Source organism: Protomyctophum bolini, assembly GCF_963924005.1.
Source record: "Protomyctophum bolini genome assembly, chromosome: 15".
In the NCBI taxonomy this organism is placed as follows: domain Eukaryota; kingdom Metazoa; phylum Chordata; class Actinopteri; order Myctophiformes; family Myctophidae; genus Protomyctophum; species Protomyctophum bolini.
In genome coordinates, this window is record NC_137876.1 from 27,293,048 (window position 1) to 27,309,915 (window position 16,868).

A 16,868-nucleotide genomic window follows, 5' to 3' on the forward strand; every position below is an offset into this window, starting at 1 on the left:
AGAAAGTTCATATGACCTGAAGATAAACGTTTGTGTGCAAATGATTAATATATCTGTAAGTTTGGAGGGAGGGGTTGAGACCAGTGGTGTAGTTCTGTATGTATAGAGAATGCCCATGTCTTTCTATGTAGAATATCCCAATATACTGTATCAGCCTAACTGCCACTGTCAGTAGATGTTGTACAATAGTAGGAGTAGTAGTAGTCATAGCAGGTGTAGTACAATGTGCTATAGAGTATGGCAGTAGGCTGACTATACACCCCTACACCACTGGCAGAGTCCCCACTCAGAGCCCCTCTTCTTTCTCATAGTCCGGGGACACAGGCCTAGAGACGGTGAAAATGTCCTGACGTTTGATTTTGGTTTTGGGCGTGATAGAGAGGGAGGCCGAGCTGACAGGGGGACCCCCCATGGAAGGCCTCCTCCTGTCTGACAGCAGCTTAATAATCTCGGCCACCTGGCTCTCCAGGGCTCCCAGTCTGCCCCCAAGGCTCTGGATGTCCTCTCGGAGCTCCAGACGCGTTTCATTGAGCGTGGCTTGTAGCGCCTGCTCTGGGATGGGGCAGAAGGAAGGGGACCCCGCTCCTCCACCCACTCCCGGGAGGAGGGGGCTGTGGAGGAGAGGGGTGACAGCAGCCGGGGTGCGAGCCTCCCCCGCCCGGTCGATGCGCAGTTCACTCTTGGTGATTCCGCTGTCGCAAGAGTCCGTCTTGCGGAGCGGGTTGGTCCCGGGCACACCCCCCTCCTCTATGTCCCCGCGCCCTTCCTGACCTTTGCCCTCCTCAGAGAGTATCTCCACGGAGACGGCCTTGATGACATTGTTATTGTTCAGACCCTCTCTGTGAACTTCCGCCATGGAGGCCGTTACCGTGTTGGCGGGCGCCATGTTGTTTTTCAGACGCATCCATCCGCCTGCTTTGGCCGGAGGCTTGACCAGCTTGGGGCTTCCCCCGACCTTGAGCCTCGGAGTGAGCGGAGGTTGCTGCTCGCCGCCTCCTCCTCCAACCCCGTGGGTGGAGCTCGGCTGGAGCTCCATGATGTCACAGTTGTTCTGCTTGACGGTTGGCAGAGGCTCGCTCACCCGGGCGTAGGCCAGGGCGGAGGCCGGCATGGGCGTCACCTGGGACACCGTCAGCACGCTGCTGCTGGGCGGAGCGCCGTTCTGCAGGGAGCCGGAGTGAGACCTGCTGAGGCTCAGAGGCAGCGAGTGCTGCAGGCTGGAGTGGCCCAGCTGCAGGCTGTGAGGGTGGAGGTGCTGGTGGTGGTGGTGGAACTGCAGCTGGTTCTTCTCCAGGTCCAGCTGGGTGGAGGAGATAGCGGTGGAGGTGAGGGAGGAGGTGGCGACGGCGGAGCCCTGGCTGCGGAGCTCCTTCTGTTGTTTGAACTTCTGGAAGAGCTTGCGGACCGGGTGGTCCTGGGGGATGGTCAGCTGCACCTCGTTCTTTGCGCGCTGGCGCTCCTCTTCCTCCTTCTTCACGTCGCTGATCTTGCGGAAAATTATCTGGGAAGACACAAACACATGCATGAGCAGCTGAGCGTGCGCGCGCGCACACACACACGCACACGCACACACACACACACACACACACGCACACGCGCACACACACACACACACACACACACACACACACACACACACACACAAAAAACCAATCACTTATCAGAACAATCAAAAAAAAGTGACAATGGCAAAAAGGTGCTCACACGGATCAAACGGATTCAAGGCATATAGAAAAAGCAAGACGAACCGGGCACTCAAAGTTAAAAAGAGAAAAGCCTTTATTTAATTAAAAAAAAAGGCAGCCTCTATACTATACCTGGCTTCCCTAATAAGCCTAATGCTAACCCTATTGATGCATTTCTGTCTTTTGACCCAACGATTAAGGGCGCCATTTCAATATTGTATGATATCATTTCAAATTCGAGGCCAGCGCCCTTAGATAAGATAAAGGCCGACTGGGAACATGATCTGGGGCTCACACTGTCTGATGAAGTATGGGATTCTATTTTTTCTTCTATACACAAGTCCTCTCTTTGTGCACTACATTGCTTAGTGCAGTTTAAAATAGTCCATAGTAGAGCTCATATGTCTAAGGCTAAACTGGCTAGTATTTATCCTGACGTAACTCCTACCTGTGACACCAAGTGCAACAGCGGTGATGCAACTTTGATCCATCAGTATTGGATGTGTCCGAAATTACAACCATTTTGGGGGAATGTGTTCAATACTCTATCCAACATTCTACATCAAAATCTAGACCCAGACCCTTAATGGCTCTCCTTGGCCCTGTGGAAGGGATGACCTTCCTCTAACACGCATAGAGTGTCGTATGGTCAACTTTGCCTTATTGCTCGCTAGGCGTGCCATTCTGCTCAAATGGAAGGATGCTGCCCCGCCCGTGCTCCGTCAGTGGCTTCGTGATACAATGTCTTGTCTCGAGTTGGAGATGTTAAGGTTTTCAATTGCCGGCTCTGATAAAAGGTTATACAAGACCTGGGGCCCGTTTATGACATTCTACCACAACACAAACTGCATAGTGCACCGTGCCTATGCCTCGGCCAACGCCAAATCACAACACAAACCAAATCTGCTTTTTATTTAATTTTATTACATTTTTTGTAATTATGTATGCATGTATTTCTGTGTATGTGTATATAGATATATATATATAGATATCCTCTGTTTAATACTTGCCCCTGGGCTACCGTTACAAAAACCTGAATAAAAATATTTTGAAAAAAGGCAACAGCCAACATGAACACTTGAATCATCATTTGAATAATGATATGATAATAATAATAATAATAATAATAATAATAATAATAATAATAATAATAATAATCTCTTCTCTTGCTTTTGTTGCCAAGGGCAACAACATTTTCCAAGAAAAAAAGAAAGAAAAAGGGAAACCGCGTTACGTTTTACTGTCATGTAAATCTGGCTCCATGAGAATCTGTCTCAAATGTTTCTAATTATGTTCTCATGTCATCTTCATCGCTTCACTACCAATCAAATGCTGCCAAATGCAGCTGATTCCCACGGAGCACTATAGCTGCTAAATGATCAACCTATTACTCAACCTGGTGCTGTGCACTGCTCCCCTGGCTCCTCTGACACACTAATTACATTGGGAATGACAGACGTCCCATCCAGCCAGCATAGCCAGCCAGGAATGTGTTATTCTTAGTCAAATTATAATGTTCTCTGGGGAAAGCTCAAAGCTGACAAGTCAGGTGTGGGTTGTTGTTATTTTTGGAATTAGTGTTTGAGGGAGTCATTTCACAGTTTGTCTATTCATCCATCCATCCACCCACCCACACTGGATAATCTCCTCCTCATCCATCCACCTGTGCCTCCTGACATACCTCCTCCCTCCCTCCCTCCCTCCCTCCCTCCATTGCTAAATCTATACACCATTGTCTCCTTACTTCTTACCCACCTGTTTCCAGCTATCCACCCTTTTATCCCTTCCTCTCCCTCCAACCAAGTCATCCCCTCATCTCCATAGATCAGTTGATTTAGCCATCATCAATCCATCCATCTTCCCACCCATATGTATCTACCTATATCAGTCGTTCCCAAACTTTTCAGGTCGATACTCAAGAGATACTCAATTAGATGTTTGCCCGGGCCCCAAACTAGTGAAAATAGCAGATCTACAACACGCATCATTTTGTGCTGAGTTTGCAAGCTTGTAGATCGGCTATAGAAAGTAGTCTTTTTGCACACCTACAGGGACAGGCGCCGTCGGAGCAGGCAGCAGTGCGAATAATGAAAAAAAAGGAGGTCCCGCACACTATCTTCACTTATATAACAGCAGTTTGTTTTAAAATGTATACAACAATTATATGTATATGTACAGTATATGGGATTTTTATTGACCCATAAGAATTGGTCCATGACCCACAAATGGGTGCCAACCCACTGTTTGGGAAACGGTGACCTACAGTATATCCATCCATTCATTCCTCCATCCTTCTCCACTGTGAGACAGAGGTCTGTGTTCCATGGCAAGCCATGTCACCTCCTTTTTGTTCTGAATTCTAGGAGGAGCTCAACACGAGGGGAAACGGAGAGTGTGTGTCAGGCTCAGCCATCTCTCCTCCTCACCCTCTGCTCTGCTCTGTTCTGCCAGACTTGGCTGCCAGGCTGGAGGCAGAATGGGTGAGCCAGTAATTAAAATCTCTTTGAAAAGTTCAGCCTGGTCTAATGAAAATGGCATGCCAAGTTATCACTGATATTTACAGGCATTTGTAGACTTGCTCGCGATGGTGGTTTTGTCATATCCTTTGTGCATTGGCGCAGTCATTTTATGGTATTTTTTTTAAATCTCGCAATTAAACTTTCAACTCTTTGCCAGACTACAAAAGGAGGTGAAGCATCAGTGGTGAGGAATTGCTTTATTAGTCGGATTAAATATTAAAACATTACACTCTGTCATTTACGTTTCAGTGGCTTTTGGTCACTAAGGGCCTTTAAACCCCTCACTTAACATAATATGGTAAAACAGTGTACATCTGCAGTGGCATCCACAGGCTACGTGTAGTCTCTGGGGCGTTGTAATATGTGGGTATATGCCAGGCAGGTTATGGTAAAACAGTGTACATCTGCAGTGGCATCCACAGGCCAAGTCAAATCTTGCCCTACGATCCCTCTCATAAGTCGTCATTGTGATAACGGCATTGCCATTCTTCCTCACTGACTATTTATGACCAACAACAACAATGTCCCCTATGCAACCAAGTGTTGAGGTTTTTGCACACTTCTTTTGTGAGCGATGAATTATCTAAAATATACTGTGTGTAGTGTATACTATACAAACTGTTTGTGTCACGACTACGTCGTATGTCTTTTATGAGGTAAAAGTAGAATTTTCACCACTGATAAAGGCATCAGCGTATATTAATGAGACATCAACTATATGAATAGATTTGATGCAAAATTCTCACCGGGGTATGTAAAGGTATGTCATTGGTCCGACAAACGACAACCCACCTCAGACCCTAACCTAACCATAACCGTAAGCACGGGAGCAGCGCATGTCAGACATGCGGACGCATGTCGGACTAATGCTCCATCGGAATGACATGCGGTCCCCATGTAAAGACCTTTATGCTACATCACATTAAGCTCTGTCATGTTATGTTGTCATGATCATGTCATGCTATGTTGTGTTTTGTTAAGTCATGTGTCATTTTAAGCTCCATCATGTCATGCTCTGTTATGTCATGTTCTAAAATATTAAGTCATGTTATGCTACTCTGCAGCTGAGTTGGAAGAAACAGGAGCAAGGTAAGGAGAGGGTAATAGAAATAAAGATGGAGAGAGAGAGAAAGAAAGACCTAGGAGAAATAAAGAAGGAGAGATAGATCAATAGAATGTAGTTTAGATCATTTTAGAGCCAAGAAAGAGACTCCATTTAGCTGAGACTTATACAATTCTGAATAGTCTTCCTGAGTTCTGGTCCAAGTCAGTAAAATGGGCTTTTGAAAAAGTGTCGTGCAGGAGAAAAAGGTTTGGCACAGAGACAACAGTTGGCATGGACAGCGTGGCACAGAGTTGAGTAGCCTGACTGATATTACTTACTTGGCCTAATTTGTGATGGCCCAATTATTCCAGCCTTCTGTCTGTACAATAATCGAAACTGAAATTCAACTACCCTAGTTGGCTGCCAAAACACATGAACACATACAAAATACCCTAGTATTTGAATACCCTCGTATCAGCCCCTTGATCTTGGTATACAAATGTGTGTTTTGTGGGGATTAGCATTTCCGAACATTATTAGTGTGGGGTTGTTTTTGGTCATTCATTTACTGTATGAAATTAAAGCAAAATTCCCTGGTGTCATTGTTAGCTGAATAGCCTACAGTACAAACACAATAAGTGTTGACTTTAATCTAGGGCGATGATAATTACTCTTCCCATTTTAAATGGTTGTGCTACTGTCTATAATAGCATGCTAATTAGCGTAAAGACAACAAATGAGCATAATGAACTGTAAGGCTTGATTTAATAGCAAATCTACAAGCTCAGAAGGTGTAGTGCTGAGACGCTTTAACTTATAGTTTGGCTATTTCCAGCACGCAATGGCACACACTGGCACGCAACAAAGTATAAATCAAGCAGAACAATCTACAAACATCCTCCCTTTCCCATACCAAGTTCATGTGACATGGCTTTAGAGAAACAACAGAGACCATGCACAGATCAAAGAGTGAGTGGATGGGCTGACAGGGGGGAAAAAAGACACAACACAAACATCAATCACCAGACAGTGTTCTATTGTCACAGCAAGACGTGTGTTTCCATTATCGTGCCTATTGAATTATGCACACACCTGTGACCCAATGTGAGGGGGTTGTTGCTGAAATGCAGCGACATAACCACAAAGCCCTTGTCACATTTTCTCTCGCGTGCCGGACAGGGTGGAATGGTGGTAGAGGAGGAAAGGTCACAGGTGTGTACTGTCATTCATGTGTCTGCCCACCATGAACATTGATTCCCCAGGTAAAACATGTAGGCTACATTACAGTACAGTGCGACAGATACAGTACAGTATTTCTAATGGCAACTGAGCGCTACAGTCCATTCCCCCCTCAGACTTGGTCTTCACTTGGACTCATTTTAGGTGGACTCTAGTCACTCGACTGCAACACTTAACTACTTTAAAGATGGAGTACTGTGATTCTGATCCCCCACTCCCCCCCTAAATCATGATCATGAGGTACTATGATTATACTAGGAGGAAGATTTCTTCCAAAAAAGTGTACAAAAAGTGTTAAAATTATGTTTTATGTGGCCACACCCACCAGTTCATTAAGTATGCCTTAATTCTTCACCATAGCACCACCTACCTGAACTTAAGCCTGGCCCTGCATGCACAGCTGTAGTATGATAATGTGGGAGGGGTTAGGTTTATGATGTCACTAAAATTATGTTATTTCGATTGGGCTTTTAGCTTTCAGGAAGAAACCAAAAATACACAGGAAAGACACATTTGAATATTATAACCACACCTGGGGGTCTATTAGAGTAATGTTAACTCCATAGACGCATACAAAACAGAAAAAAACTAAAATCATGGCACTCATCTTTAAAAAGGGTAAATTCACTTTGCCACTCAATTTGACACTCACTTTATGCATGTGCATACCCTCTATAACTTTATTCTTTTTCACTTTTTGCACCAGGCTATAATCATTTCTTGGTTGTGGGGCTTGAATTATTAAAAGGACCTGCTGAGAGGCTAAGTAAATTACACCTCAAGATAACACACTTTGCTATTACACTTCAAATTGGCCCACTCAATCCCCAACTAAATCTTATAAAAATATGCCATCCTTTCTTGGTACAAATGTTCTTGGCGGAAGTACATGTAATAGGCAAGATTTAAATAGATGGTCCATCATTATTTTCTCTGTTGGAACAAATACAGATTGAGATTATGTAAATGAACATACGGCCAAAGAAATATTTATTTTTAACACTACACATGTAAATTCCCTTCAGCACTTTAAAGCAATGGGGATGGTATGATTGGAAAGTTATTTGATGCTGAATGAGAAATGAAGTCCTTTGTAGTCACTTTGAAGAAAGAAGTCACTATTTTAAAAGGTTAAAGAAGGTATCAAATTGTGTATTACAGTTGTATGGCTGTGGGGCTGATAATAAGAATGACCATCCTTAAACAAAATATTGTAACAATGAACTGGTTTTAAAGGGAGAATTCCGGAATTTCACATTCAATTTTTCAAAAAAAGGCGAACGAGCCTATTAAGACTCAGCGTACATACATGCTCTGAACTCTGGATGGAGTTATGTAATTTTTCACCTTATTATTATTGGATGTTATTGGATATACGGTAATAACATCAGATTACTGTAATAAGTGCATTGCGCTGCAACACATTGTGAGCTTGTTGTAGATTGGCTATTAAAAAAAAAGAACAGTGGTGGACCACGGCCAATGAAGTATAGGGTTTACTGTATGTGGTTAAGAGCCGTCCGTCACCCTGTTCATGCTTGAGGTATTGTTTATATCAAATACAGTGAAAACAGTAGATCTACAAGCTTAGTGCTGCGATGCGACGCGTTGTGAGCTATAAATCACTACTTTGTAATTTATACTTTTGACATTTGGAAGGAGGTAGGGCCCGCACACCATTCTTTTGGTAAATAATTACTTTATTACTTTACTTCACAGATCTTCGTCAGATGCAAACAGATGCAAACATTTCATCACTTTTTATCTAGTTCCTTCAGATTGAGTACTTTTGACATTTGAACACTGAGTTAGACTGAGCAACCTTCACTTGAAGTTGAGTAATATTTTACCCGGACTATCTAAAAGTACTGGGGTTGAGTCCACCACCATATTGTCAGTGCATTAACGGTTGTGGCCACAGGGAGCAACCCACTTTACCCTATTCTACATGACTGAACTAACAGGCCATGATGGCATCATGCAGAGACTGATGTCACCCCTGTGCCCTCCTCCCATGAGACCACCCCCGTGCTCCACCAGAGGATTCTATATGCAGATTCTATAACGCCTATGGCAACAGCATTAGCACACGTACTGTAGCCTGGGGAGGAGGAAGCCACCGACCTCCAATAGAATACCCCAGCAGGAATTACGCAACAAGAAAATATCATGAAAAAATAAACAAGACAAATAAAAACGACAAAAATGACACTCAAACCCCCACCGAGACAAAAGACTGCACGTTAATTATTCACACAATAGGCCGGCAGGTTTCATTTTTTATCACGCACTAAATAAAAATAAAAAATTGAGATTTGAGAAGTGTGTAAAAATGTGAATGTTGTGTTCTGTTGTACACTGTGTGTCATGAGGAAGCCAGGCTGTTCCTGTTTGAAGTTTAATTAATAATTTTTTCTTTGTAGTAGATTATATATATATATATATATATATACAGTATATATATAGAATTATATAAACAAATGATGATTAATCTACAGACAGACTGTATTATACAGTCTGTGCCTTGGCATAGTATGAGAGATCCTGTTTTGAGCCCAATGCCACCAAATTAAACGCCAAAATACACAAATAATCTTTAATTACAGCGACTTAATGACACTAAAACGACTTTCTGATGGAATAAAAATATTCTTTAACATTCCAACTGTGTTAATGTGGCTAAAAACGAAAACCACCCCAAAAAAAAAGAAATTTTTATTTTGGTCTATTGTGGAGTTTCATTAGAGCCGACTTGTGAGTGAAAATACTGGAAGGGGTCACATACAGTATGTATGCACTGCAGTGCAGTCAAATCTGGAGTATTAATTTCACACAATTTCAATGGACACACTGGTCAATAAAAAAGTAGGCCTATAAATTCCTCTATAGCCTGTCTTCCATCTCTGGTTAGCTGGGAAATAAAGGGCCATATTGGTGGTTTGGCATTCAATCCATTGACTGCAACTCATTCTTGACATTAATTCAGACTTCAGAGAAATAATGTTTGAGGATCGAGGAAGCTATATAGGATTTATTTATCTTCAGTTTTGTTGTTGTTGTTGGCATTTTATTGCAGGAAGAGTGACATCCTGACCCTCAAGATTCTATTTGCTAACACAAAGCTATAGAGCGCCGAAGTTCTGACGTCCGTCGCTCATCCCCTGGTTCTGCCCGGTTCATGGAAGTAATTTCTCTATGGAGAATAGCATGGGCTCATCTTAAAATCCTTTCATATAAGCATTGTGGTCCAAAAATAAACAAGCTGTCTCTGCGTTATTGTCAGGGAGGTGTCTCTGTATCGTTTGCGACCGTCAGTCACTCATATATGATACAGTCCATTTCTAGCGAAAATGTAACTAATTCAGTAGCAGTAACAATAGTGTTTTCTCTCAGTCATATCCATATGTATGAAGTGGCCAGGATGACATGTTTATTTTTCAAACACAGTTCTTATATGAGGCGATCTAAAATCCCCCTATGGGGATTACAATGCAAATAAAAAGTATATGAACCCGTGGATTTGCGTCCTCTACCGATATTGACGTCAGACTTCGGTGCTCTAGGCAAAGCAGCATTCTGTCAGTGCTCTGCTCAGTGCTCCATTTGATTGGAATGAGCTCTATTGCTGATTTTGTGTTCTGTATTCGGCTAAAATGAGGGCCTGCCCCTCAATTGTACTCTGAGTTTAAATAAAGGTTATGATGATAATGAAAAGATCAATTTAACAAGTAGCAAAGGCTAATTTACATATGCAATGCAAACGTCCATTGGGTGACACTGTGAAGTGTAGAACAGATGGTGGCGGTGAACGGAACACTGTCCCCCCCTCCCAGTGAGCTGTGGCATTCCACAAGGAAGCATACTAGGGACTTTACTGTTCCTAATATATGTAAACGACATGATATCAGCTTGTGACTGCAACTTGTTCCTGTTCGCAGATGACTCGGCACTGCTGGTCTCGGACAGGAACAAACTGCATGTTGAAAAAGCCCTCAGCTCTGAACTCGATAGAATCTGCACCTGGCTCTCTGATAACAAACTATCTTTACACCTGGAAGAAACTGAATCCATTCTTTTTGGATCAAATAATAATCTCAGCAAGGCAGATGGCTTCTCTGTTAGAGTGGGTGACAATATTACACACGAAAAGATGAAATTACCTATCTAGGTTCTATCCTGGAGGCAAATCTTTCCGGTGATGGCCACCAACATAATCCAAAAAGTCAACCAAAGAACAAGATTCTTATTCAGGATCTCCTCACTGGTCAACAAAAACTCCCCGAGGGCCCTTAAAGGAGCCCTCGTACAAGGTTTCTTCGACTATGCATGCACCTCTTGGTACCACTGCACCTCAAAGGCCCTTAAAACAAGGCTCCAGACTTCTCAAAACAAACTGGTCAGGTTACTTGGCCTCACTCCCCGAACCCACCTCACCCCTGCCCACTTTGATAGGCTGGAATAGCTTAGGGTTGACGACAGTACAGCATCTTGCAATGGGTCTGGTCCACAAGATTCGATACAGCACCAAGATATACATGTACCTGTCTAAATATTTCCTTAATGTCAAAAAAGTCCACACCCATAACACCAGGGAGTTCAACAAACCATGTGCAACCCATATTCGGCACAAACAAGCTAGAGACTAAATTATTTTCGCTCCTACGCCAACAAAATGTGGAACGCCCTACCAACAGTCATTAAGACATGCGAATCCCTTGAATCCTTCAAATGCACCCTCAAAGGGCACCACGGACGGCTGCAATTCTAAACTGCATGGCCCCCGTAAAATCTGATTCCCCACCCACCCCTTTTCCCCTACTGTATAAGTTTCTTCCCCCCCTTTTTACCTCCTCTATGATGATTTCCTGTTTTAGAAGTGTATATTTGTACGTCTCTAAATGTTATGATGAATTGAACATGGTGGACCCTATTGTAAACAAGTGTAATGCTTTATGGTGTCGTCCACAGTTAACAGTTTTGTATCGAGTTGTGCTTGAAATGTACTGTAATTCTCCAATCTGTTAATAAATATTTCAATCAATCAATCAATATCAGTTATTCAGGTAAATGTAGTCACTTTTGAATAACTGTGGACAAAATATCAACAAAATCTAGAAATAAAGCCTGTAGAAGGAGCTTTCTGCCTCTACGAGCCTGGAATAAACTCCGATTGAACCTTGACTGGCACCCTCTGAAGACATTTTTTAATCACAGCTTAAGTCCTACTTTTTTACCCTTGCCTTTGGCCGAGTTGCTTTTTGTCTTATTAGTGATTTTGCCTTGATTTTGATGGTGTTTTTAAGTTTTTTGCTTCTCTTGTTCTTCATTTGTTCTGTAGAGCACCTCTGTAAAGCATTCTGTCATGAAATATGCTCTATAAATAAAGTTTATTATTATCATTATAATTAAAGGGAAAGATGTATCTACTGATACTTTATATCACCCCATAAGAGTTTCCTATTCCGGCAGGCAGTAAGTAGCCCCTTTAGTCAAAAGCTTGTTTCTGTAACCTCATAGCTACTGAACGGCACACTGCCATCCTTTATTATGTCATTGCAGAGACGTGTGTTATGTGAAGAGCAAGGCCCGAAAGGGAAGTGCTTTTATCACAACACAGAGCTTCTGCAGCTGACAAGAGAGCGTCTTCATTTATTTTCAGTGCTCTGGAAAAGTGACACTTGCTGTTTTTGCCACACAAATTAGTGGCTTTGTAAAATGACTTAGATAAAGATAGACCTTTATTGCTTCTACGTAGGACATTCTGTCATGATGGCACCGTAGTAATATGTGTGATTTCTCTAATCTCTATTATAATAACTAACTTCTTACAAGAACAAAATGTTTAATACCAAAAAATATTGTATACCACAGTATTTTGGTAGATATTTTGGACAATATATCGTTATCCTACTGCCTATCCTATGCATGGGGCAGCAGTGGCGGCAATGGCTCAGGCAGTAGACTGGCCGATCCTGGGCTCGCCGGGTGTTAGTGTTGAAGTGTCCTTGAGAAAAACTCCTAATTGCTCCCGAGGAGCAAGTTGGTGCCGTTACATGGTTTCCTCCGCCATCGGTGTATGAATGTGTGTGTGAATGGGTGAATGTAATGCACAATCTATGTAAAGCACCTGAATAAAGGTGCTATAGCCTCTAAATGCACCATTTACCATTTTATTGAGTTACGTAGACCATGGGTTTTCAACAGGGGTTCCGGGACCACTAGAGGGTCCTCAGAGAGGGGGTTGTGAAATGTTTTTTTGTGCGATAGAACAAATGTTTTTTACATTAACCACTTAGCATCCCTATTCTGGTCGGAATATTCACAGAAAATAGCAGATCTACACAACATGCTGTTTGTAGATAATATAACAAAATCCGTTTACACAACACTGATGCAGTTTGATGATGTGATGTCAAACAAGTCTATGAAGCTATCTAGTATGAAACATATGAAAAGGTTTAATCTTAATACACAATTGTATACAATTATGTAGTAAGGGTCCCTCTTACATCTCTCACTCAGCCATGGGGCTTCGAAATACTGTGGTATACCTGCTGAATAGCACAGTATTTTGTAGATGCCATACCGTACTGTGAAATGTCATACTGTCTACAGTACACAGCCATGTTTTATTCATCCTCTCTCAAGTCACTCACAGCACAGCTGTGGAGGCCTGGACACTCTGACCATCAGGGGAGACATCAAGAGTCTATTTTTGGGAGCCGGCACATCAAAGTGTCCCCTGTGCTGTAAGGACCCACACTGAATTAAGACAACCCAAAACGTCAACATAGGCAGCACGAACGCTGTGTGGTGTTTATACAATGCCCCAATGGATATTTGGGACGTTTTATTAAACGCCTGTGGTTTTGCAGGCGAAGCAGAAGGAAAGTATCCTGACTTCATCAGGATTTCAAATGGAATCCGATGTTTCATTTAATTAATGTCTTAATTTTTCGACAAAGCTTTTATTCTCTGGCTTCCATGCGAGATGCAGATCACAGTGGTTCTATATTGTATACATAATGAGCAGAGAGCCGGGGCCACAGGGAGAGAGAATGAGAGAGAGACATGCTAAATGATGCGAAGCCTGCATAGCTATTTCAGGCAGACAACTCGTGAGTGCGCCTACCTGATCTGGTGACTAGTCTCATGCACTCTTTACCTGATCAGAGCGGCTATTTAAACCTATCTGCCTACCTGCTCATTCCTGGCTTCTCTCCTGCTGTACAGACGTGCGCCGCTGCTGTCTCCTTGCCTCGCTTGCTGCTAAACTGCTGCTCATGAAGTTTTGCAAATCCCACCGCCTCCCCAGCATCCACCTGTAGGCTCTGTTTCTAGATCCCCTGCATGGGAGTCTTATTCATTCCCTGTAATTCTATTTGGCTTAACTAAACTTAACTAAAATGTTAATGTTACAGGGATTGAATAGGGACAGAGCCCTGACGCCAATCTATGCTTCATATATCTACAGTATGCTCAATAAATATATATTCTAAATTCAGAGTTGTCTGACTGAACTAAAATCCAGTGTTCATTTAACTGTGCGTGTAAAAATGGACCGACTCTCAGAGTTGAACTAAAAACGTAAGCCTTGTGTTAAACTTCGTCTCATGATGGTGTTGCACAATGACAATAGCCAAGCTTGTAGATCTGCTATTTTCAACGGTCAATGTTTGAACAAAACAACAAAAAAAGTCACCCATAGTAACAAGTGACCAAAATAGGAAGAGTGGGCAGACTGCAGGATGCTGTTTGCTTTATCTACCAAACTCAATATCAAACGATGCCCTGGAGTAATACACTCTCTAATGCTGTGAGCATGATTAACTTTGCCTCGGTTCCGGCTACAGCCCAATATATTGCTTCGTTACACGGAAAAAATAAAAACAAATAAAAACAGAGCTACAAACTACAACGTGCATCGCATCCGTGACCCATTGTGAACTTGTAGGTCGGCTATTTTCGTCCGACAAAGTATAAATGGGGCTTATCTCTTCTCCATGACTCTCCTCCTGCACCCACTGCCACTCTCTCTCTCCTTCTCACTCACTCATTGGCTTGTTCTCCTCCCATTCTTCTCTCCCTCGTGTCGTCTAGTCCTCTCTCTGTCGCTTTACATTTCTCTCTCTCCACAGTCTTGCTTTCTCGCTCTCTATTGCTCTCCCTCGCGCTCTCTGCCCCCTCTCTTGCTCTTTGCTGTCTTTATGTTGTGCTCTGCTTCCCATCTTGCTCTTTCTCTCACACGTGTGCTCACTCGCACTCCCCTCTTGGCACCACATACTCAATGTATTTATTCTTAAACATGATGCCACTCATACTACTACTGTACTGTACTGTACTACTGTATCCCACATCTCTATCTCATCTGTATCCCATGTCTCTGCTATTGTTTCCCACTGTCAACGCCAAATAGGAAATCCATCAATTCTATGGCTCATCGAGCCCCTTATCAATCAGGCTTATCGAGCCAGGTTCTTATCGAGCCCACTATCGATCATTTTCAAATATTTTGTGGAAAGATGGGAGACAAATTGCAGAACCTGTATTTTTTACTAGGATCTTCAAATACAGTACTTTTCTAACAGAAACAGACCTTTTCACCAAAAAAATAATATTAAAGAAACTGTTAACTTATATGTACAGTCACTTTTTTGTTTTCCCGGACAGCGCTGGTTGGCAGGTATCAATACACTTTTAGACCGACATATTTGTGCCAGCATGGATGTTTTATTTTATTTTTTATGGTTTTTTTTGTGGCTTTCGCCTTTATTTTATATATTTTATGGAGGGACAGACAGTAGGCTGAGAGAGTTGGGGGGGAAGACATGCAGTAAAGGCCGTCGGGATCGGGAGTCGAACCCTGCCAGACTGGATTACCAGCCAAGGTGCCTGGACCACTGAGCCATGGCCCAGGCCGATTACATTTATTTCTTGATCGCCTCTTGTCTTGATTGTTGACATGACATCATGGGCCGCTATGCTCGATAACCGGCTTGATAAGCCCAAAGCTTATTGATAACGGGTACTCAATAGGCTTGTTATTGGATTTTTTTGTGCGTTTTGGTGCGTTACTTGCATAACAGGTCACAGTTGGAGACACATGCAGGGCATTTTGTCCATGAGGTGGCAGCGGAGGTAAACCCTTTCAGGGGTTTTTGCATTTTTGGTCATCATCCATTTCCGGTTTCCCGGCCTGGAGACCGCCATTGTAACGATACGCTAATATAAGCATTAGTTCACGCTGTTTACCTTTTGCCAGAAACGTTAATATGTCAGGACCGATGCTTTACAAAATCACAAATCACATCCGAACCTTGGATGGATCGTCAAAACCACGGACAGTGCATGTAGTTTCAGAGTTATGAGGCATTGAAAATCCTACTTTCACTGGAGTTCAATGGGGCCGTGTGCAAAGATCCTGGTTCTGGGGGTGACGGAGACGTTGCCTAACAACCGGACCAATGTTAAAAGCTGATTTTCGGCCAAAACGTTTGATATTTAATATAAAGCTTTAGGTACAAACATGCACATAACTGGCAGATAACATCCCATAGTCCAGAATGTACGGGCACCGCACCACACCACATCACTACTTGTGCAGTCATTTCCATAAAGGACCTGGGCCAAAGTGGGCACATTGGGGCCAAAGACTGGGTCAAAAAGGGTGTCCATTTTGGCCCACTGCAGAATCCAGAGTGGTCTGAGGCAGGCCAAACAGGGCCAAATCGGTGATGTGTAATGCTGCGTACTACTGACTGGCCGTGGTCATGATGTTTTGGTAGGTTAAGGTATTTGCTCTCCCCCAGGACTTCAGAACATAAATAATGTTCTGGAGTCATAGTTTGCTGTGATTCTTATTTGTATATGTATTTTGCACTGGAATTGCTGTGATTTGTTTAAAGGTTTAAAGTATAAACAGTTTTATTAACAATATTCATTTGGTTCCATTTTTACTGACCACTGGAGGTCACTGGAGGTGATTTGCATTTGTATACAGGACAATTGGCCACTTAATCGTCTACATTAGGCAAGAAGCAATGATCTCCACTTATGTACTTAAATTACAAAAGAGTGTCAATGGCCATAGTCTGCTACGCATACCTGTGGATTTGAGAGGGATTACTACTGTACTATGGAAACCGGAGATATTTTGGGTGCTGGCCGGGCCAGGTTTGCTGGCTGGTCTAGCCTGGCTTATTGGCCAGACTCATGGCCACTGCGAGGCTATAGGGCTGGACTGCCAGTCGAAATCGGGCAAAAAAGATTCAGGTATATTTATGATGAGTGAAACACTATTAACCTTACAAGATACCTGAATTCTGAATTTTGCCTAGAAGCAAAACCAGGATGATAACTAGGATGATATGAATTACTAGT

The 16,868-nt window shown here is 42.8% G+C and overlaps 1 protein-coding gene across 1 annotated transcript in view; it reads right to left on the reverse strand.

Annotated features, from left to right (window-relative positions):
* Positions 1 to 286: 286 nt before the first annotated feature.
* kcnh5b (potassium voltage-gated channel, subfamily H (eag-related), member 5b) overlaps positions 287 to 16,868 on the reverse strand; it is a gene marked incomplete at both ends in the record, with an annotated part of 131,195 nt that continues 114,613 nt past the window's right edge. The window contains one exon of the mRNA XM_080783670.1: positions 287 to 1,501. Within this exon, the coding sequence (XP_080639796.1) occupies positions 287 to 1,501 (1,215 nt within the window). The remainder of the gene's footprint in view (positions 1,502 to 16,868) is intronic.